The sequence below is a fragment of the Colletotrichum tamarilloi genome, assembly GCF_030869305.1.
Source record: "Colletotrichum tamarilloi strain Tom-12 chromosome Unknown Scaffold_22.1, whole genome shotgun sequence".
NCBI classification, from domain to species: Eukaryota; Fungi; Ascomycota; class Sordariomycetes; order Glomerellales; family Glomerellaceae; genus Colletotrichum; species Colletotrichum tamarilloi.
This window is the reverse complement of record NW_026849405.1, coordinates 479,711-500,526: the sequence shown is the minus strand read 5'-3', so window position 1 is coordinate 500,526 and position 20,816 is coordinate 479,711. Positions and strand designations below refer to the sequence as shown.

Sequence of the window (20,816 nt, the reverse complement as noted above, 5' to 3'; positions counted from 1 at the left end):
GTACCGCTGTGGGCCAACTGGTCTCGGTACCTACTTTTCAGCGTGGATCCTCCAACGCCGGGACGTCACCACGCTTGAGCGGCATCCCATGGCTGCATGCCAGCCCCATCGACGCACGATCATTCTGCTGCAGCATCCCCGGATTGCAAGACCAAAACAAGAAGGTTTAAGCCCTCCAACCTCTGGGTACCCCACGCCAGTTGCGTACAAGAAGGAGTGCCGTGTAGATCACTGGGGTAGAGGAAGTGCTTAGCGCTACCCTGTTTCTTCTGGTCCATGAACTTGACCTCCCCGCTCGTCCGTCTTCCCGCCAGCGGCCGCGTTGCCGATGTGGACTTATAAGAAGGAAGAAGTTACCCGCATAGAGCGAAATGGATTGGTTAGTACCGAAAAGCTGTCAAGCGTTTCTGGGAAGGAAAAGGCGAAGTTGGAGCACTCGTGAGAATCACAACGAAGTCGAGGGGGGATGTCCCAGGGTGTGGAATGGCATGCAAGACAGGTGATAACGTTATGCTATTGTTCGTCAAGTCTTACTCGCCAACTATGGTGTGATTTGGCTGGCCCAATGAGCTCATCCCTGTCCCAGGAACCCATAACGTTATACCCCAAGGACTGCGCTATTCAATGGAGTTATCACGGCGACCGATGTGAACATCACTGATGTTGAGCTGTTATAAATACAACGATGGGAAGCCTTAGATCAAAACGTGGCCATAATCAACAATTTTAAGGATAAATCTGTTCTTCTCCTATCTACTTTGAATTGCATCTTGCCAACATGATGAAAGCCATCAAGCAAGTTGCCGTCATTGGTGTAAGTCGCTGATATCATTACCATCAGTTTTACTCATAATTTCTGACCAATTTGAAAGGCAACCGGCGCATTGGGAGAGGTTTTAATCCCAGCACTCCTGCAAGCTGATTTCGAGGTGACATGCATCACTCGACCCGGCAGCCAAAAGAGCCTTCCCGCCGGCGTGCACGTAAGATCCTCCGACTACTCGAATGTCGAAGCTCTCACACAGGCTCTGGGAGGTCAAGACGCCGTTGTCGAGGCTTTCAATCCAGCAGCCGCATCCTATCAGACCAACATCCTGCAAGCAGCCTCGGCCACCGGAGTCAGGCACATCATCACCCCAGACTTTAGTGGCAATACGTTCCATCCCAACGCCAAAGATGCTCTTATTTTCGGTCCGAAGTTGGCAGCTCAGCGTGAACTTGAATGTGTCGTCGCCGAGTCAAACGGGTCGTTGTCATGGACGGCCATTATAACTGGTCCATGGTACGACTGGACAATCGAGCGTGGAATCTTCTGGATCAACAAAGAACGACGAACCATCACTCGCTATGGTTCCGGACACCAGAAATGCAGCATCAGTCGTCGGGCACTCAATGGCGAGGCCTTAGTCGCTGTGTTGTCTAACCCTGAGAGATACCAGAACAAGGCTGCCTATTTTGCCAGCCACACTGTATCGACAAATCATCTGATTGCACTGGTTGAAGATCTTGGTCTCGAGGGTTGGGAAACTGTTGACGTGCCATTTGACGGGTTTGCAGACGAGGCTCGTGCTTTGTGGCGGGAGGATACAGAAAAGGGAGTCGAGGACAGACTCAACTCCAGGGCATATGCCGCCCTTTCCACCGTGGCGCTGCTGGATGGAGATAATAACTACGGTTCCAACTTCGAGGACCAAGTTGAGTCCGGATGGGATGAAGGCGAGCGCGCGCTGAAGGACAGCCTGAAGAGACTTCTCGCGTAAGTCTTGTTGGTAGACTTTAACTTAACAACGATCAAAGGGAAGTTTTACGATACTTCACAAAGTGTGCGCGTCAAATACCTATTATTCTAGAGTAAAACTGAAGATGCTGATTTTCTCACCCACAATACAAATGAGAATACAGCTGCGAATTGTACAGATATAATCCAAAACCTGCACTAGAGTATGAGGTTTCAAAAAACGTAACGGCAGCCAGCTACCGGCATGAGGCGATGTTGGTAACACTTAAATGATCTACATAACTACACAGGGCTTGCCGACCAACAAGCACAGCTAAAGACTACAGGCTGTGGAGGAGAGACCACGAGCCTCGGGCCGCAAGTGTGATTCGTTGATGGAAAGGTGATCACTCACTTTGGGTCATTCTTAGGTTTCTTGGCCAGGGGATAGCGTGTGACAGCCAACACCAGGCTGCCGGACTTATTCGCAAAAGCCACATTTTAAGGCACGTATGGCTCGTAAAACACTGTCTAGCCAGTCGGTTGGGATCCCAGCGTTAGACCTGAGGAAGTGGATTGGGAGATTGCTGCTGGCGGAAGAGCGCAAGTGAGGGAAGGCCGGAGATTGAGCGGCATCAGGAAACATTAGAGTGGAGGAGCTCTTGAGAAGAGCCAGTTATGGCAGTCAGTTGATCGTGTCTATTTGGCCAAGGGGCCGATACGGGGCGTGGGCGAAGTTGGGCGCTGACATTTGATGGGATACGGTTGACTGGCGAAGCCGTTCCAAAGGTGTTGGTGTTCTTGGCCCCTTGGCTGCTTGGCGGCGGGCACAGGATTTATAGAAAAAATACGCTGTCAAAGAAGAACAGGTCTGATGGTGCTGGCGACTCAGTTGCGATGTTGAAGATGAGAAGCTCTGGGGATGCAGCCGGGGAAAATCCACAGAAAAGTACGGGACCCAGCACGTGGTGGATTCGGGACTGGTGATTCGGCAGTTGCGAAGCTGGAAGTGGGGCCGCCATGCTCCTGCCAGCAGCGCTTGGCGCTTGGCGCTTCCTGAGAGCCTGTATCTTGGCGCTTGACCGCGCCAAGTCGCTTCGGGTGCGCCACACAACTGGATCTCGGTCGATGCTTTAGGAAGGATGCGGCGAGGATGTATCTCCTTCCCCCCTTGACGACCTGACATCGTCCGTTTGTATAGCGGCAGCTTCAACGTCCAACATTCGACTTTGCCCTTCTTCAAGTTTCAGGCGCCATCTTCACTGGGGGCTCGGCGAGAGAAAGCCAATGCCCGACTGTTACCGATTCCGTTGGCTGCCCTTGACCACGCAGGATTTTCTTGGATGGATTTGTGGATTCCCTCTTCACGCTCCCACTCCATCGCCTCGAGAAGTATCCCCGCGAGGCCGATATCCTCCCAAAAGCTCAAGTTCCGCCAAATATGCGACGTTGTTTACGACACGTGGGACGCCTCAGAACATGCCTTGCTACTTCTAGACTTCCTTATTCTGCCTTTCGATACCCATCCATCCCGCCCCATGCAGGTTCATGTCAGCCAGCCTCTCCAGTAGGTTGAACTTGGCATCTACTTTCTCCCCCTCATTGGGGTGTTCAACGTGGCTTTTTGTGCCGAAGGGGCCTGCGGAAACCTGTGCAGAAAGGCGTTCGAGCCGCAATAATTCAGAAACCTTCGAAATCCCGCCGATGAAAGTCTTCTTTGCACCGAATGTCATTCTGATAATGATGAGTGGCAACTATAGATTTCGTCAGATTCACACACACCAAATGCTTCTCTTCTCTGTGGAAATGGGACCTCTGACATAGAATTGGCTGCAGCGAACTCTGCAACCAAGCAAGACAGCATGGCTACATGCTACGGGGACCAATCCACAGATGAACCATGCCGGTAACATTGCAGATTGCGGGTGTGGCGAGTACTATTGGGTGGGTTGGGTCGGTACGTCTCTAACAATCGAATGTGCCTCACCTGTGTTGCCTCTGCTGATGGCGTGTAGCCACTTCCTCGTCTAGGTCCGGGCATCACACACCGAGAGTCCCCCGGCGGGAAGGGGGCACATGTACATCCTAGCAGGTGAACATGGATGGATTGCGCAGAAGCAACGTCTTGGCTATTCCGCTATCTGGTATATATGCCAGAGTCGATCCCAAAGTCTACCTTCCTGCTCCTACACTGCTCGGACATCCTTCTCTCTCCGACCTTGCTACCCGCGTCAAAGCCAGGGTATTCCATCCATTCATACCTTACCATCCTTTGAGGCACGTTGACCTAGTCTTCAGTTGGAATCATCATATCGATCATCTTCATCTTTCCCGGACATCAGGGGTTGCACAACCTGTGCAAAAGAAAGTCGAGATGCCTCTTCATCAGTATGACTACATTTTCGCCATTGGCACCATCTTCGCATTCCTTGATGCGTGGAACATTGGTACGTAACTCCAAAATTAGAAATTTGTTTGTCTAGCCATGTCCAAGCTGACTCTTGGGTGCTGATAGGTGCCAATGATGTTGCCAATTCATGGGCAACCTCGGTCTCGTCACGATCTATTTCTTACATTCAAGCTATGACCCTCGGATCCATCCTCGAGTTCGCCGGCTCGGTTGGCGTCGGCGCCCGTGTCGCAGACACCATTCGAACGAAGATTGGTAGGATATCTGTTCTTTTGATTATCAATGACGCCCAGGCTGATCATCTGACGCAGTGGATATCGACCTATTCGAGAACGACCCGGCTCTCCTCATGCTTGGAATGACCTGTGCGATTGTGGCTTCCTCGATTTACCTTACCTTTTGCACCAAGATCGGTCTCCCGGTATCAACTACTCACTCCATCATGGGAGGCGTCATTGGCATGGGTATTGCACTTATTGGTGCCGACAACATTCATTGGGTCTCCCCTAGCGGCGGCATCGACTCTGGCGTAGTTTCAGTCTTCCTTGCATGGATCATCGCTCCTGGTATCTCGGGTGCATTCGCAGCCATCATCTTCACCATTACCAAATACGGCGTCATGTTGCGGAAGAACCCAGTCATGAAGGGACTGGCTCTCGTTCCTGTGTACTTTGGTATTACCGCTTCCCTCTTGACCATGCTGATTGTTTGGAAGGGTGGGTCTATCAAAGTTACTTTCAACGATGCCGAAACTGCCGGAATGATCATCGGTGTTGGTGCCGCCTGGGCTCTCCTCATCACAATATTCTTTCTCCCCTGGCTCTATCGTGTGGTAGTCAAGGACGATTGGCAACTGCGTTGGTATCACATTGCCCTGGGCCCGCTTCTGCTCCGCCGTCCCGAGCCACCTGTTCAGCCCGAAGGCTACGGCGGTGGAATCCGCGACTTCTATGCCGGGCACATGACCAAAGAGGAGCTAGAGGTTGCTCGCAGCGGTGGTGTTGTTCGAAGCCCTAGCAACGACATCGAGACTGGCTCTGCTGATGGCGAGAAGAAGGTCGTCCAAGGATCCACCGACTCCCCTGCGACCAATATTCCCCGTAAGGACTACGTCCACAAGCCCATCGTTGGCCCCCGTCCCGAAGGTCCCTGGCACAACGGCGACGTTCTTTTCTGGATGGTAAAGAAAGTCTTCCTGTCTGGTGTCGATCAGGACATTATCAACATGCAAAAGAAGGAGAGTGTGCTCACTGGCGATTTGGAGGAGATGCACGCCCGTGTCCAACACTACGACAACAAGGCTGAATTCCTGTACTCGTTCATGCAAGTCATGACTGCATGCACCGCCTCGTTCACGCACGGCGCCAACGACGTTGCCAATGCCATTGGACCCTACGCTACCATCTTTCAAATTTGGAACACTGGCGTTCTCTCTGGCAGCAAATCTGAGGTTCCAATCTGGATTCTCTGCTTCGGCGGTGCCGGTATCGCTCTTGGTATCTGGACGTACGGATACAACATTATGCGCAACCTCGGCAACCGCTTGACCCTTCACTCTCCCGCCCGTGGTTTCTCCATGGAGTTGGGTGCTGCTTGCACAATTATCTTGGCTACACGTCTCAGTAAGTCGACGAACTCATCTTGACCATGCTCAAGCATCGCTGACTGTGATACAGAACTTCCTGTATCTACTACACAGTGCATCACTGGTGCGACCGTAGGTGTCGGCCTTTGCTCCGGCACTTGGCGATCAATCAACTGGCGTATGGTTGGCTGGATCTACATGGGTTGGATTATCACGCTGCCTACTGCTGGTATCATCTCTGGATGTCTCGCAGGCGTCATCGTCAACGCTCCCCGCTGGGGTATGGCAAGCTGAAAGACTTTGGCTGCTGAACCATCTTTCCACAGACTCATGTGTCGTCCGGCATGTTTGGCTGTGCCGTTGAGAATGGCAACAGTGTGAAGCTCGGATGTCAAGAGCACATGGAATCAGAAAAGGTTTCTTCTAGTCTATGAATGGCTCATACCCTCACTAGTATAGATAATAGTAGCAACTAATGCATTTCTATTGAGAAGGACGAGATGTGGAAAGTGACAAGAGTTCAGATGATCGGCTGAGGAGCGTCATTCTCGTGTGCCTTCAAGTGGTGGCGCTCATCTCCAATCGGACCTAGCACGGTGCTAGAATGCCAGTGCATAGATATTGCTGTATTAACTGGAATAGCTTGGATCATTAGGTCATGTAAGGCTAAACCGCGAGTGAAGTGAGCTTCTCGACAATCTTCCGGTGTTCTGCCAAGGAAACAAGCTAGTCATGGAAACAAAGTTAAGCTTAGAATCATGTTGCAGACCTTCGTCCAATCTCCAACCCCCGCTTCGCTCGCCTCATTCGCCTGGCTGTCTCATTTAGGCGAGGCTAATGGTCGGATTGTTCTTTAAATGAAATAGAAAGACTTTCGGTGGGAGGAAACAGTACCTCTTTGTTGACTGGAAAATGGCAGGCAGCAGGGCGCTATCAACAGCACAAGTCAAGATGCGCCATCTATTTCTGCTGCCGATCGCCCTATTAAGTCCGCTTTGTTTCTGTTCACCTTCCGTCTCAGGTCTTGATTGGCCAGGTAATAGAGCCCTGCCATTGTTTCCAGAGATTGCGAAGGAGATAGACTATGCCAAGCTCACTGCACTTTCTGGTGATGAGCAGATTCTCTTGGTCTCGCTCCAAGGACTGGTCAACAGACGGCAACCACGACTGTACCTTTATTGGTCGCAGGATTCTGCCTTTCCGGATGACGAGGTCAACGAGGCCTGGCTGCGGCACCTTGAGACTGAAGGACATCGTAGCGCCGATACGACGAGCAGTCCTCTACAACTAATTGATAAGTACAAGTCTGAGATTCGAGGTGCCATTATCTACGACACGAAATTGCCAGACACGATTAATCTGGCTTCAACACTTGCTGGTCTTCATGGCGCTGTCCTGGCGACTGAAGAACTGGCCCGACGCTTCAACATCTCCATCACGGAAGACTTGCGAGGCCGGTTCAGGAACAAATTCGAGCTTTACGATCATGCAGCCCGGGAGGTGTGGCCCAAGGTTACTGACCGCATCATCACGGCTATCAAGCCACTTTCGACCATATTGTATGCCAACAGGACCTGGACCACACTTTTAAAGGCGAACTCGTCCGTCACAGACTCTTCGAACAACGGCACATACACTGCAGATTTGTCGTCCTTTGTTAATGGCAACGGGACGGTCTATGTCAATATTACAGACGCTTTCCCTGCAGACGGCTATGGTCCCTCTGTCTACCGCGTCAAGGTGACTGGCGACGGAAACAAAACCATAGCAGACTTCACTCCCGGTGAAGAAGAAGAAGACTCCTTCCTGTTCGATGACGGCGGCTCGCACCTGGCAGACTACCCAGGAGGCTGGCGCTTCGCAGACGGCGCATCCGCAATGATTTACAAATTTGACGTTCCACCTCAGACAACTCAACTAACCCTCACTCTGTCCATGTGGAATCAGTTTCTCGTTTCGGCAACGTCGGCGCGACCGGGCTACTACAAGGTCAACTCCATCTTCCGCGACTACATCGTCAGCACGGCGGCTCCCTGCATGTGGTTGGACAGTAATAGACCGCGTGAAGCCGCGCTGCTCGACAAACTCCTTCGCCAATTCCAGCCCAATGCGGCCTACCTCGGCTGGTTTCCAAACGGCGATGAGATGACCGGTGTCACGCAACTCGCAAGGAACGGTTTATACGTCGCCGCCACGGACTTCTACTTCAACCCCACCATCTTCAGTGGATTCAACACCAAAAGCCAATCTCGGCAGTCTACGATGGGGGGACCACCATGGCAACCTCCTCCGCCCCCTCCGAAAAAGACCCCTAAAGTCTTTCTGTCTCTCGTCTACCTCGAAGGCGACAACATACAGTACGACCAGCGGAGCATGTTTCAGCACTGGAACGACTCCGCGAGGGGATCAGTCCCGCTTGGCTGGACTATTAGCCCACTGCTTCGTGATATCGGCCCGGGCATCTTGTCGTATTATCAAAGGACATCCACGGAGAATGACCTGCTGATTGCCGGGCCCGACGGCGCAGGATATACGTATCCGGGTGTCTGGCCAAGACGAGCTCTCTCCACATTCTTGACTCAGAGTGGCGAGTATATGCGAGCGACACAGACAGACGAGGTCTTGTTCGTGTACGACCGCATCAACGCCACTGATAACCCGCTCACACCTGGGCTAACTCTCGACTTTCGCAATGCCGTGGGCAGGAACAATTTGCGGGGCATCTACTACGGGTCATTTGTTTCGACGGTAGATGCGCTGCAGGTGAATGTTACAGAAGGCTTCCCGGTGACAAACATGGTGAGTATTGGGAACGAGGAGAGCGGTGCGGCGACGCTGCGGAATCTTTCGGAGAATTGGAGGGGTCGTGGGCCTCTTTTTGTGGCTGGCGCTGTGAGCGCTTTTGATATGACACCGACCAGTGTTGCTAGTATGGTTAAGAAGTTGGGGGATGACTTTGAAGTTGTGAGGCCTGATATGTGGTTTCAGCTGTTGAGGAGGCGGGAGAGCTGGCCCGGTCTTGGGTAGGATGGTTTCCTTTCTTGAGGAGACTAGTGCCACGAGACTTTGACTGGAGCCTCTCAACGCCTCAAGATGGACTATCGGATTGCGATCCGTTGTCTACAGCCTGTGAGGGATGTGGGAGCAATGTAGCGGGGTTGCGCCGGTGGGAAAGTGCTGGAGAGAGAAGGTTCTTGCATTAGATTATTGATGCTAATAAATCGGAAACTTCAACAGACATGAATGAAGCTGGACCTTATCCGCACTCATGTAGGATGCATACACTCTTATTGAAGATGCGGGATACCTCCTTTGTTGTGGTATGTGCTTGGCCAATTCATGTCAGCATCATCGCCTTCAACTTTTGTAATAAGACGGGGGTATTTCTTTGACGATATTCCCCATCACCGCTACGTCATGAAGGGGCCCCTATTATTAATATTAGTGCACTGTTTTGAGGGGGAATTTAGTTTCCTTAGGGGCCAAGCTCCAACTTCCACGGCGCTTGGAGGCTGATTAAGCAAAGGGAAAAGACGACTACTATTGCCTCAATAATTCGTGCCTGCTGAGGCTGACGTGCTTCAAGTCAATATTCGATCCTCGCAGAAAGACTCATGACTTTGGGACATCGTGGGCATATCTTCTGATACCAGTGAACATGGCCGGACAACAAATGCAAGCTCTGGTGACCGAATCTTCGGCCGGCGGCGGCGGGTCGCCGAAGATGGTCAGGAAGCAAGTTCTGATCCCTGAACCGGCCCCGCATCAAGCTCTCGTTAAAGTGTCACATATTGCACAAAACCCGACCGACGGTAGGTTAGACCCGTTGGTAGTCTCGATCAAGAGATAAACGCACTATCGTTTCCTAACTTTGGTTCACAGTTCAATCTCTTGACGGCAATGCATTCGGTGACGGCGCCGTCCTTGGGTGCGACTTTGTGGGGACAGTCGAAGCGGTTGGCGACAAGTGTAGCAAGCTGTCCAAGGGCGACACTGTTGCTGGCCTAATTTGGGGAGGTCAGGAATCCTTGGTTAGCCGAGATCTACGAACAAGTTCTGACACATCGCCAGGTGAAATCAAGGGTCTTGGCGGCTATAGCGAGTACACCCTCGCGGACGACAACATCAGCTTCCGAGTCCCCAAGAACATAAGCCTGCAGGAGGCTGCTACAATACCCCTAGCTTCCATGACGGCTGAGCTAGCCCTGTTCTCCAAAGCATGCCTCGCTATTCCTCGAGAGAGCGGATCGGAGACAGCGGTCCTTATTTGGGGTGGTAGCTGTAAGCTGCTCCACGACACGCGCTGAACACGTGCGGTCCCTTGCTAATTCCCTTCCCAGCGAGCGTCGGCTTGTACGCCATCCAGATAGCAGCGATGCAAGGCCTCAAAGTAATCACGACGTGCAGCCCTCATCACTTCGATTGGGTCAGGTCCCTAGGCGCGAAGCATGTCTTCAGCTACCGCGATGGCGACGTCATTGAGTCCATCAGAAACACGACGCCTGGCCTCAAATATGTCTTTGACACCATCGGCAACACGTCCTCCTCCGGCCAGGCATCCCAAGCCATCGATGAGAGCGGCGGGCGGCTCTGCACCGTGCGCCCGGGGAAGGCCAACACTGAAAATGTTTCGAAGCAGACGACTGTGACCGACGTCTTGGTCTGGACTGCGTTCTTAAAGGATCATCAGTATGCTCAGTTTAGATGGCCGGTAAGTTACAGTCGTTGCAGGACTCCTGGTAGAGTGGTCACTGACTGGGGCTTAGGCTAGCGAGGAGGACCACAAACTCGGCACCGAGTTTTATGAAAAGCTCCCGGGATGGGTAGAGGCCGGGAAGTTGAAGCCCAACAAGCCGAAGGCCATCTCTGGGGGTCTTGATGGTGTAGACAAAGGATTCCAAGTGTATCGGGATGGGGTAATCTCCGGCGAGAAGTTGGTGTATCAACTCTGAGGCCTTGAGTCAATCTGTTGCAGTTCCTATGCACACAGCCAATTGCGCAAACGATGCAAGTGAGGACATCCCGACTAATGGTTATCTACTATTCGCGATATCAACTAGAACAAACATCAATGGCTAAGGTAAGTTGGCAGCAAGGGGCTTTTCCACTCAAAGGCACTTTGTTACACTTGGCTTTTCTCGAGGACAGGTAAGCTGATTGCAGACAAGACGGCTGGTCTCGAGAGAGGATAAGCTTAACCTGCTGCTTGGAGACTCAGTGCCCCTAGTCAGGTCACGAAGACTGATGTCAGCATCTAACGACGGGTAAGCATGCAGCGCTCACTATTGTTCATGAGCGCCCAATGGCGACAACTCTATTTTGCGTGACAGCTTGACGGATTGACACCTGAGAGGATGACCCCGCCATTCCAGGAACCAACAGAGCTCAGGTAGACCAAGGGCAGATGTTTCCGAGCTTAAACCGCGTCATGGCCGCGTTCTAGGTCAATTAATCACAGCTAGTCTTATCGCTCGGGAATAGGAGACCGCGGAAGTACGGCAAACTTATCGAGCTTTCCCGAACGCCTCCCTCATCCCGTGGTGCCGGACCCGACCGCTAAGAAAGGAATCCCTGGTCGCCTTCCAGAAGCAGCCGGCGGATCCCCGCAGCGGCAGATGGAGCCAAGATAACGCCAAGATGCTCAATTGGCCAATGCCGCAGTTCCGGAGCCGCGGTTGGGGGAAATGGGAGAGTCATTACGATTCGTGATGGTTGTGGGTGAACAGCCAACATGAGTGGACGAACGTGTAATCTGGGGAACTTTTCAAAGTCCCCAATGGCACTTTTTAAGAATCCTATCATCGGCTGACCACCGACCAGGGGCGAAATGATAAGCAGGAGAAGATGTCAAGGAGATTGTCGTACGCGTCGGGCGCATAGCGTATCGGACCATATCGCTTCCTCTCAGTCGATGCGACTCTGTGCCCTTCATACCTACATTAGTGTAACCCGCATCCGCCCTTCATAATAGCCACGATGCCGCGCCGGGCGCTACTTTCTTGGCACTCCTGGGCGTTTGCTTGTTTCCGCCGCCATCGCATCGTCGCAAACCCGAGCCTTTAACAAGATGGCTACCGACATCAGCCATACGCCGCCAGAGTATGCGGACCCTGAAAAGTCACTGGGGCAGGGAGAGAAGCCCAACATCAAGACGGCGCATAACCTCCACGGCCAGGACATCGAACTCGAAAATGGACATCTCGCGGAGTTGGAGGTTGATATGCAGCGGGTGCTCGACGAGGAGGGTGAGGGGGACTACGATGCCGATACGTCGCCTTTCCCCCAGGTCAGAGCCGTTGTGCCGGAGACGGACGATACTGCGATCCCCGTCAACACATTCCGAGCCTGGTTCCTTGGAATTGTATGCAATTGGCGATCCGACTCATAGAGGAACTCAATGCTAACTGACTGCAAAGGTCTTTGTCTTCCTTGGCGCCGGCGTGAACCAGTTCTTTTCATTGAGATCCCCCGGTGTTCACATCGTATCTCTCGTCGCAGAACTGATTGCATTCCCCATCGGCGTCGCGCTCGCCAAGATTCTCCCCATCAGCCGTTTCAACCCCGACCGGCACTTCAACATCAAGGAGCATGCTCTCGTGACAATCATGTCCAACGTCTCGTTTGGCTTCGGCTCAGCTGATGCGACCAACCTCATTCAAGCAGCCAGGCTGTATGGCTTCTACATCCCGCCAGGATTCTCCGTGCTCGTTGTTCTGTGCTGCCAGCTTAGCGGATACGCCGTCGCAGGTCTCGCTATGCCGTGGCTCGTCAAGCCCGCCAGCATGATCTGGCCTGGTGTGCTCAGCAATGTTGCCCTCCTCAGCTCGCTGCACTCTCGAGCCAACGCCATTGCTGACGGATGGAGAATCACCCGCATCAAGTTCTTCATGATTGTGGGTGGATGCGCTTTCGTCTGGTACTGGTTCCCGGGTCTCATCTTCACGGGCCTCAGCTACTTCACCTGGATCTGCTGGATTGCGCCGAACAACCTGGCGGTCAACCAAGTCTTTGGCATGGTCACTGGCATGGGCCTCTTCCCTCTGACTTTCGACTGGTCTATGATTGCGTACAATACGAACCCGCTTCTCAGTCCTCACTGGGCCGCGCTGAACGTCTTCTTTGGCTTTGCGTTCTTCTTCTGGATCATCACGCCGGCGATCTACTACACCAACACCTGGTTCACCTCGTACATGCCATTCTGCACAGCCGACGTCTACGATCGATTCGGCAGCCTGTACAACGTGACGGAGGTTCTCACGAACAACGAATTCGATCAGCAAAAGTATTCTTCGTACTCTCCCCCGTATCTGCCAGCCACGTTCGCCTTTGTGTACGGCCTATCTTTTGCTTCAATTACGAGGTAGGTGTTAAGCCAAGTCGACTACCGAATTCTAATCTAACTTTGTCACGATAGTGTTCTTTCCCATGTCTACTTCTTTCACTTCGATGAAATCGTGCATGCCATGAAGGGAACGCTGAAACTCGACATCCATGCGCGCCTGATGCAGTCATACAAGACTGTCAAGTGGTGGTGGTGGATGGTCATTCTACTGGTCGTCTTCGGCATGGCAGTCGGTACCGCAGAGGGCTACGACACTGGTCTCCCGTGGTGGGGAGTCATCCTCGCCTTCATCATTCCTGCAGTCTACATGGTCCCCTGCGGCATGATCCAGGGCGTCACGAACGTGGACGCCAACCAGCTGAACGTGCTGTCCGAGTTCATCGGAGGATATATGTTCCAGGGCAAACCGATTGCCAACATCCTCTTCAAGATCCTCAGCACGGATGTCGTTGGTCAAGGTCTGTACTTCGCGGCCGATATGAAGCTCGGTCACTACCTCAAGATCCCGCCCACGACCCTCTTCTTTGCCCAAGGTCTTGCAACGATTCTTGGAGCATTGACCCAGACAGGTGTCACGCTTTGGATGCTTGGCAATGTTGACGGTATCTGCACCGAGGACCAACCCAATGGCTTCTCCTGCCCCAACGGTCGCACCGTTTTCTCGTCTTCGGTTATCTGGGGTCTCGTCGGGCCCGCTCGTCTATACTCCGTTGGCGCCATCTACTCCGGTCTCTTGCACTTCTTCTGGATCGGACTTATCCTGCCGCCGATTACGTACTTCATCTTCAAGAAGACAAAGTCTGACTTCATTCGCAAGATCAATTGGCCGCTCATCTTTGTTGGAACCTACAACGTGCCTCCAGCCACGGGTATTAACTATTCTTCATGGTACATTGTCAACCTTATCTTCAATAAGATCATCTACCGGAAGTTCTACGCCTGGTGGAGCAAGTACAACTACGTCCTCGCCGCGGCGCTAGACACTGGACTTGCCATCAGTGGTATCGTCATCTTCTTCGCAGTCACATACGGTAAGTCGGCACAGATAGCTCACTTGATCTTATCAAGGCACTTAAGACTAACATTGACGTAGGCCCTAATGCGCAATTCCCTGATTGGTGGGGAAACACCGTATGGAGTGAAACCGCTGATGGACAAGGCCTACCGTGGCTGCAAATGCCGGATGTAGGCTACTTTGGACCTGCGAACGGAACATGGTCCTAGAGCAAGTTTGAAGAAACAGTAATTGCATGCGTTACAACATAGTCTAATGACTTGTAGATAGAGGTGCTGGGCTCAGTTCGAACAGAGGCTGTCCATCTAGTAGGCCTTTGCCGAACATGCAGCTGAAGAGAACACAACGAACAATTTCACTCAGTCCAAGCGCGTCGATTCCTCCAGAATCCCTGATTATTGTGATAGCACCCCGAACGTGTTTTGAGGCCATGTGCATGTCACAGAGCATGATCTACAAAGCAAAATTAGAACCCTTACTGAATTAACGTACTTCACAATACCAGGGAACTGGAAGTTATGTTGAAGTTTGCCTACCTCGTCGAATGACAACACCAATGCTTTCGCAACACCAGTTCGTCGCAATAATATATCGTCAGAGGACAGGGCACGACGCAGGTCGCTTATGTGCCTTAGTTTGAACTTGGCTGCCCAGTTTCCCCACTGCTCCCCATGAAAGAGGGATAAATGACGGCTGGCTGCGAGCAAGAACCCTTGCAAGAGGTCAATATCGGTAGAGCCACAAAGCAACCAGTTCCTCCTTATGTGATCGAAGTTTTCGCCGAGGTAGCACAAAATAGGACATTGCGAATCCATGTTGGGGACAATGACTTGACCATCTACGACCGTTAGTTTCCAACACCCTTGCAGTGCCAATAGCTTCGCATGGCCGGGCCTTCAAAAGTGACATTGATGATGTACATCGTGACTTACAGTAAAAGAATAGCATTTTCTCTTCGGCTGTGGAAGACTTTAGAAAGCTAGCCAACGGCTCATGCTCGAACGCGCCAGGTATTGTGCTTGGTATCGAAGGCTCAACCAGATGCTGTAATTCCACGTCTTGTTGTGGACGGCTCACTCGTTCTTCCTCTCGAGACCTCAATAAAATCGATCGACCACGACTTTTAACTTGGATGTCCGGGTCTTGATTGCCATGGCGGGCCACCTGACGTTTCCTTAACCGTGCATGGGTCACTCGTGCTGCGTGAGCGTGAGCCTGTTTCTTCAAGCGGGCGGACCTTCTCTGGTCAGGATGTACTATGACGATGAACTCCATGCTGGCAAGCGTAACATATGTCAAATAAAGTCTTTTACAGCGAAATCATTTGCTTCGAGGATATGTCTTCTTATCCAATTCGATATTATCGTAAAAAGAACAAGATATAACTGTCGTACAACACTCAATAGGCAACTTCGAATAAGCGATACCATTTGTCAGCGGTGATGTTGACGGCTTTGATATATGCAGTCAGCATTGCCAAGGTCTACTCCTACTCCATTGAGCTTAGCCGTTGATACTAGTCCGGAAGAAGCTACCTCAATGCTTTAGAGCATCGTAGACTACATGTGGTACGGGATTTTGTCGACAATCTGCTCGTGCAACTCCTCGAGAGCAGACACCACATCCTCTGGAAGCGGTCCTTGTTCGATCATGTCGAGATTAGTCTCCAGCTGCTCCGGGCTCGAGGCTCCAATGATTACCGAGTCTTCGTATTCCTTGCTGAGGATGCTGTGATATACCGTCCACCGAAGTGCCGCAGCATGGCCGCCGATTCCGTGCTTAGACGCGATATCAATCGCCTTCTCCGTCGCCGTCATGATGGATTCTTTGACATAGAATTTTGCATAAATGCTACCCACAGGAATCTTGGATGTCACAGAACACTTGGTCAGTCTCTCGTATTTTAATAGACACGAGTAGAAAAGTCTTACCGATGTATCATATCGCCCACCCGCTTTAACCTTCTTATGATTGCCTGCAAAAAATCCAGCTGCGGCGGGGCTGTATCCGTAGAAGGCGATGTCATTCTTGCGCAATACGGGAAACAAATCGTTCTCTCCGCCTCGCACGAGCGGATTGTAATGGCCCTGGTACACACTGGGTTTGACGAGGCCGCGTTCCTGGCAGATGTCGACAAACCGCTGAACCTCTGCAGCGGAGTAGTTTGAGATACCCCATTTCTTGATCTTGCCTTCCCCAATCGCCTGATTCATGGCCTCACATGCTTCTTCGAATGGTGTCGTTCGGTCGGGCACGTGTAGATACTCAATGTTGATCTGCTTGATTTTCAGCGCTTTGAGAGATTCGTCAATCTCCTTCAAAATTTTGTCCTTAGTGTGACATCCCGGCGACCTGGACGTGACCTTGGTGTCGATGGTGAAGCGCTCGCCGGCATTGGCGGCGCCGAGTCTGGGCTCCGAGCTTGTGGGTGCCTGGGGTGAGTACATGCGCGAGGTATCAAGCTGCTTGTACCCGCGTCGAGCGAAGACGTTCAGGAATGCGTTCACTTGGTCGGGTGTGTCGTAGCGTGCCATGGGATCAGCAGATGAGTCTCCGACCTGTGAACATTAGCTTTGTCAAAAGTAACACACATCTCTCGCACTCGGTCGGTCAGCTTACGTTTGCCACGCCCAACACGAGGTTGACGGGCTGATTAGAGGCGGACGACATTCTGATCGTTGGAATCTGACGGCAAAGCGGGGAGAGGCTGGCAAATATGAGATGATACAATTTGTGTTAGTATTGACATACCACTGAGCAAGCAGGTAGAAAAGTCTTGATGGAAAGCATTCTGGCTTTATGGTTTCAAGGTCCAAATACGTTGTCAGAATGATCAGATGCTTCGGACAATGCGCCAAGAGCTACTCCTACTTATTCGGGCAACTGCAACTATGAGCTCATTACTAAGACAGGCATCAATTCGTCAGCACGACAAAGCTTACACTATGGCCCTGCATCCGGGACAACCTACTTGGGCAATACGCTACCTTATGTGACGCTTTGACAACTGAATTTTCAGATGGTCGGAGTTTCATGCCGAGTCCGACGGACTTGACGCACTTGTTGCAAGTGATTAAGCTTGATCAGCTTGAAATCACGATAGTAGTAGAAGGTTTATCAGTTTAGGTAGCTTCGGCTCGTTTACGTATCCAATTACGATCCTCTGCTAATAGGCTATAGCAGCAAGCTTTAAGAGGAAAGACTCAACAACGATATCACTTACATATGTAGACGGCGGCATTTTTGAAGAAGGGAAACTTCGGCTTTCCCGAGCGACTTTTCTTCTACGGCTTATCCCCGTTTCTCTGTTATTTGAGCCACTTCCGAGTTCAAGATGTGCAAGACAGCCCAACTCTGAGCGGGACCTTAGAATAACTGTCACGTGTAACGCTTCAAGGAGAAGCCGCAACATGGGCTCGGCCGAACCAATAGGGATATTGTCTTGGGGCTTGTCAGATGAACGATCAGGTGCAGCATCAGATCTTCCGCGAGTCTATTTAGAAGCTCAAACAAGAGATCTTGGACATGTACATTGGCGATATATGGTGGGCCTTTAGCTGTCAGCAAATGCTTGGCCGTCAACCCTGACGCGTTTCTGCCAGGATGTGGGGAAGTTGAGTCTTTTTGAAAGTCCAGTGGCAATTGTCGTTGGCCAAGAAGAATAGATGATGGCGCCGGCGAGCTGGGCGAACGTCGGCGTACACCCGGAAAGCCGACGGGGTCCCAATCTATGTTCACAAGATCTGGCGAGAAAGTACCACGCCCCAGCCTTTTTGTCTCGTCTGATCCCGACTTATATCTGTGACCTGTGATATCCTTGTTTTTTTATCACCAAGTTAGATTTTGGAAGGTCGTAATCCTGGACAAGACGACCAAGGGCCTTGGTCGGCTTATCCCAACCAATTCAGTCTCCTATCACAGGGCTATGCTTACACGCGCAAAGAAGTCTGACTGGCTTTTTAACTGCTTGGCTAAGGGTATAAGAGGGTATCATATTGAGAGTGTCCCCCCGATGCATCCATAAACCACTTCCGCATCCTTCAGCTCAAGTCAAACCATCCCTAGTAAACATGGTCAACTTCAGGAAGAAACTCTACAGTCTCTTCGAGCCGACTGCCGACAAAGGCGAAGACGGCCGTGATGTTTGAGAATCTCGAATACTTCTCATCATCGCCGCTATGGGAGGGGCAATCGGTCTCGGTAACCTCTTGCGATTCCCCTCGATCGTGTTCAACAATCACGCCCTCCAATTTTTCCATTCCCTAAGGTACCTTATTCCACTCCGCTATCTGGCCATACCAAGTTGCCTCCCGAGTTCAGCTTCAGGTGAGCGTACAGAGGAGGCTGCGCCCTTGCATGGCATCATGCCAACAAGCGTGCTAAGGGTGTCGGATTCGGCGTCGTCTATATCGGCTACGCGATTATTATCTTCTATGTTCCAATAATCGCCTGGATAATGACATACTTCCAGTACTCTTTCCGCAACCCACTCCGATGGGAAGGAATAATGAGTTCTTCGAAAGAAAGAATGCGGACCCCATCGCCTGAAACTTGACGGCAATTGGTAGCGCAGTCCAAGACTACACGGCTTATCGGCGTGCTCTTTTCCCCACCTTCTTCATTCTCGAGCTCAGATCAGCATTTGCACTCATGCAGACTTTGGTCTACAATTCAGACTGGGGCAATGAGTTCTCTCGGTCTTACGTGTCGTCCGTCGTAGCCATTGCCTCCTTCCACGTTTCTTTACCAAGTGTGTGCTACTAGGCTCTACCGCTACCGCGACGTTGTTGATTCTTGTGGCCTTCTAACTTGGTGCTTGTACAACATCTTTGGCTACGCTGGAGGCACTATGGTGGGCTTCGTTATCGCCCATGCGATGTCTCCAAAGCCGGTGCAGGTGTTGGCTTTGGGGATGTTTATCGTCGGCATAACCTCTTCCGTGGTGTCTTCTTCCGACCCTCCAGGCTACACAGCTAAATCCTTTTTGAAGAAAATTCATTACAAAAGCTTTTGGTATCTGACATCCTACCCAGTGCGTACCCGTGTTCGGTTATTCCCTCCAAAGCATTCCCTCCCTTTCTCACACACAATTCCAGGGTAATGAACTGCGCCAGGATCTGAATGCCATCATATCCATCGGAGGTTAGTGGAAGATCTCGGGTTTTTTGGGGATTTGTTCTCAAGTATAATACGGCGCCGATTGTGGCGATCATATTCTCTTTTCCCTACCCTAACTTCTATGCCAAGAACCGAATGGATCCGCTGCACATTGCTGGGTTTGCCCTTAAGGCTCAAAGATTTGGCAGTCGAAGAAACCTGACGCATCAGAGATCTGAGAGATGCTCGTCCAAGGGAAAGATCACTGACAAGCGCCAGTAAGACCAGCATGTACATGTGCCTTTGGGTATTGAGTAAATACCTATTGACACAGGTGAACGAGCGAGTACAATTGAAAATCTGCGTCATATCCCGCGCGGGCACGAGCCACTGCATTCCTGCCTCTATAGGAAGGTGATGAGGACAATGAACGATTCGCGGGTTGGTAGTCCTTGGCATCAGCACCCTAGATGTGTCCACGTACTTCTGAAACGTAAGGAGGAGCGCCTTGAAAGACTAAGTCTCGGCTGGTGTGACTCTTGCTTTAGAGGGATTGGCCGCAGTGAGAATACGTGTTTTTCCTTGAAGGGTGCTGCAATAGGGTAGAATCAAAGAGGTTGGTGGCCAGTCGATACGGGCTCTCCGCAATAGCACCCCTGCAAGCCAAGACCCCAATGCCGAAAAAGGATGGTGGTTTGTACACCGACGATTATGAACGAATGACGGACGTCCTGTCAGGAGGAGTTGATCGCCGGTGGTGTTACCGGCTCGTGACTTCAAAAGAGCTCGAGCGCGCTGGGCTGACCGTGGGACTCGCTTCTTCTCTCATCAAATTACTTTCAGTTTCTGTCCGTGATATCATCATAATACAACATTTTACCCATTTTTGATAGGCAAGGTTAAGAAGAACCAAAATGAAGGTGATCAGCCAAGTAGCAACGCTCTTTTTCGTGTATGAATCTGTCAACCGTTGGCACAGAGACTTATTGCTAACATTGATAGCGCGGCACCGATTGTTGCCCAGACAAGCTCAGAGTCGTTTCTTTACTCGATCCTACCAACTGATTCATTGACTCCTCTGCCTACTCCGGTGCCGCTTCCTACCGTGGTGGAAGATGGGTGTCCTACGGCAACAGAGCTGTCACTGTGTCCTAGTTGCACCGGGGAGGCACCGCAATGCGTGACCGTGTCGACTCTGACGCAGTCATGCGGCTGCCCCAGTGCAGCGGCAACAGAGACCTTCACATTTGGTTGCGACAAGAGTGCCTGCCCTAGGGTGGGCTGCAGCACCAGCTACACCATTGTCTCTGGCGAGGAGGCATGCACTGGTAGTGTAAGCGTGTCTGCCACAGCCGCGACGACCGACGTGGTTACGGTCACGACGACGAACCAAGCGACTACGACCGCTACTGGCTCACAAGCCAGCACGGCATCAGGTGCTTCGGGCTCTTCGGCTTCTGCTAGTGCGACGCCGAATGCGGCTGGAAGACTAGCAATTCCATTCAAGTTTTGGTGATACGTACTCGACGATGGGCCAGTCTGGGATGAGATGTACCAAAAACGGCTGGGTCAACAAGTACCCACAGCCTCTGTGTAGAATGATATTAGTAGCTTGAAACCCCAATCGTTGTTTCTTGTTGCCCAATCTCT

At 51.6% G+C, this 20,816-nt stretch overlaps 8 protein-coding genes across 8 annotated transcripts; 6 read left to right on the top strand and 2 right to left on the bottom strand.

Moving 5' to 3' along the window:
- Window positions 1–778: 778 nt before the first annotated feature.
- Window positions 779–1,760, top strand: CTAM01_07368 (uncharacterized protein; the record flags this gene model as incomplete). Its single annotated transcript, XM_060523391.1, has 2 exons — window positions 779–814; window positions 873–1,760. 2 exons carry the CDS (start codon window positions 779–781, stop codon window positions 1,758–1,760), a joined length of 924 nt encoding a protein of 307 aa, XP_060382129.1.
- A 2,331-nt stretch (window positions 1,761–4,091) lies between these two features.
- CTAM01_07367 (phosphate-repressible phosphate permease) lies at window positions 4,092–8,739 on the top strand (the record flags this gene model as incomplete). The annotated part of the gene is made up of 5 exons (XM_060523390.1): window positions 4,092–4,164; window positions 4,233–4,382; window positions 4,439–5,749; window positions 5,804–5,992; window positions 6,776–8,739. 5 exons carry the CDS (start codon window positions 4,092–4,094, stop codon window positions 8,737–8,739), a joined length of 3,687 nt encoding a protein of 1,228 aa, XP_060382128.1.
- Window positions 8,740–9,370: 631 nt separating this feature from the next.
- On the top strand, window positions 9,371–10,664 carry CTAM01_07366 (uncharacterized protein; the record flags this gene model as incomplete). Its single annotated transcript, XM_060523389.1, has 5 exons — window positions 9,371–9,524; window positions 9,595–9,729; window positions 9,784–9,993; window positions 10,053–10,423; window positions 10,479–10,664. 5 exons carry the CDS (start codon window positions 9,371–9,373, stop codon window positions 10,662–10,664), a joined length of 1,056 nt encoding a protein of 351 aa, XP_060382127.1.
- A 1,115-nt stretch (window positions 10,665–11,779) lies between these two features.
- CTAM01_07365 (OPT family small oligopeptide transporter) lies at window positions 11,780–14,278 on the top strand (the record flags this gene model as incomplete). The annotated part of the gene is made up of 4 exons (XM_060523388.1): window positions 11,780–12,073; window positions 12,129–13,072; window positions 13,127–14,085; window positions 14,148–14,278. The coding sequence occupies 4 exons, from the start codon at window positions 11,780–11,782 to the stop codon at window positions 14,276–14,278; spliced, it is 2,328 nt and encodes a 775-aa protein (XP_060382126.1).
- A 43-nt stretch (window positions 14,279–14,321) lies between these two features.
- CTAM01_07364 (uncharacterized protein) lies at window positions 14,322–15,344 on the bottom strand (the record flags this gene model as incomplete). Its single annotated transcript, XM_060523387.1, has 4 exons — window positions 14,322–14,522; window positions 14,606–14,907; window positions 15,002–15,157; window positions 15,188–15,344. 4 exons carry the CDS (start codon window positions 15,342–15,344, stop codon window positions 14,322–14,324), a joined length of 816 nt encoding a protein of 271 aa, XP_060382125.1.
- A 284-nt stretch (window positions 15,345–15,628) lies between these two features.
- On the bottom strand, window positions 15,629–16,739 carry CTAM01_07363 (aflatoxin B1 aldehyde reductase member 2; the record flags this gene model as incomplete). Its single annotated transcript, XM_060523386.1, has 3 exons — window positions 15,629–15,934; window positions 16,001–16,627; window positions 16,689–16,739. The coding sequence occupies 3 exons, from the start codon at window positions 16,737–16,739 to the stop codon at window positions 15,629–15,631; spliced, it is 984 nt and encodes a 327-aa protein (XP_060382124.1).
- A 1,508-nt stretch (window positions 16,740–18,247) lies between these two features.
- On the top strand, window positions 18,248–18,514 carry CTAM01_07362 (Sodium:neurotransmitter symporter family protein; the record flags this gene model as incomplete). The annotated part of the gene is made up of 1 exon (XM_060523385.1): window positions 18,248–18,514. One exon carries the CDS (start codon window positions 18,248–18,250, stop codon window positions 18,512–18,514), a length of 267 nt encoding a protein of 88 aa, XP_060382123.1.
- A 1,566-nt stretch (window positions 18,515–20,080) lies between these two features.
- CTAM01_07361 (uncharacterized protein) lies at window positions 20,081–20,682 on the top strand (the record flags this gene model as incomplete). Its single annotated transcript, XM_060523384.1, has 2 exons — window positions 20,081–20,118; window positions 20,169–20,682. The coding sequence occupies 2 exons, from the start codon at window positions 20,081–20,083 to the stop codon at window positions 20,680–20,682; spliced, it is 552 nt and encodes a 183-aa protein (XP_060382122.1).
- Window positions 20,683–20,816: the final 134 nt, after the last annotated feature.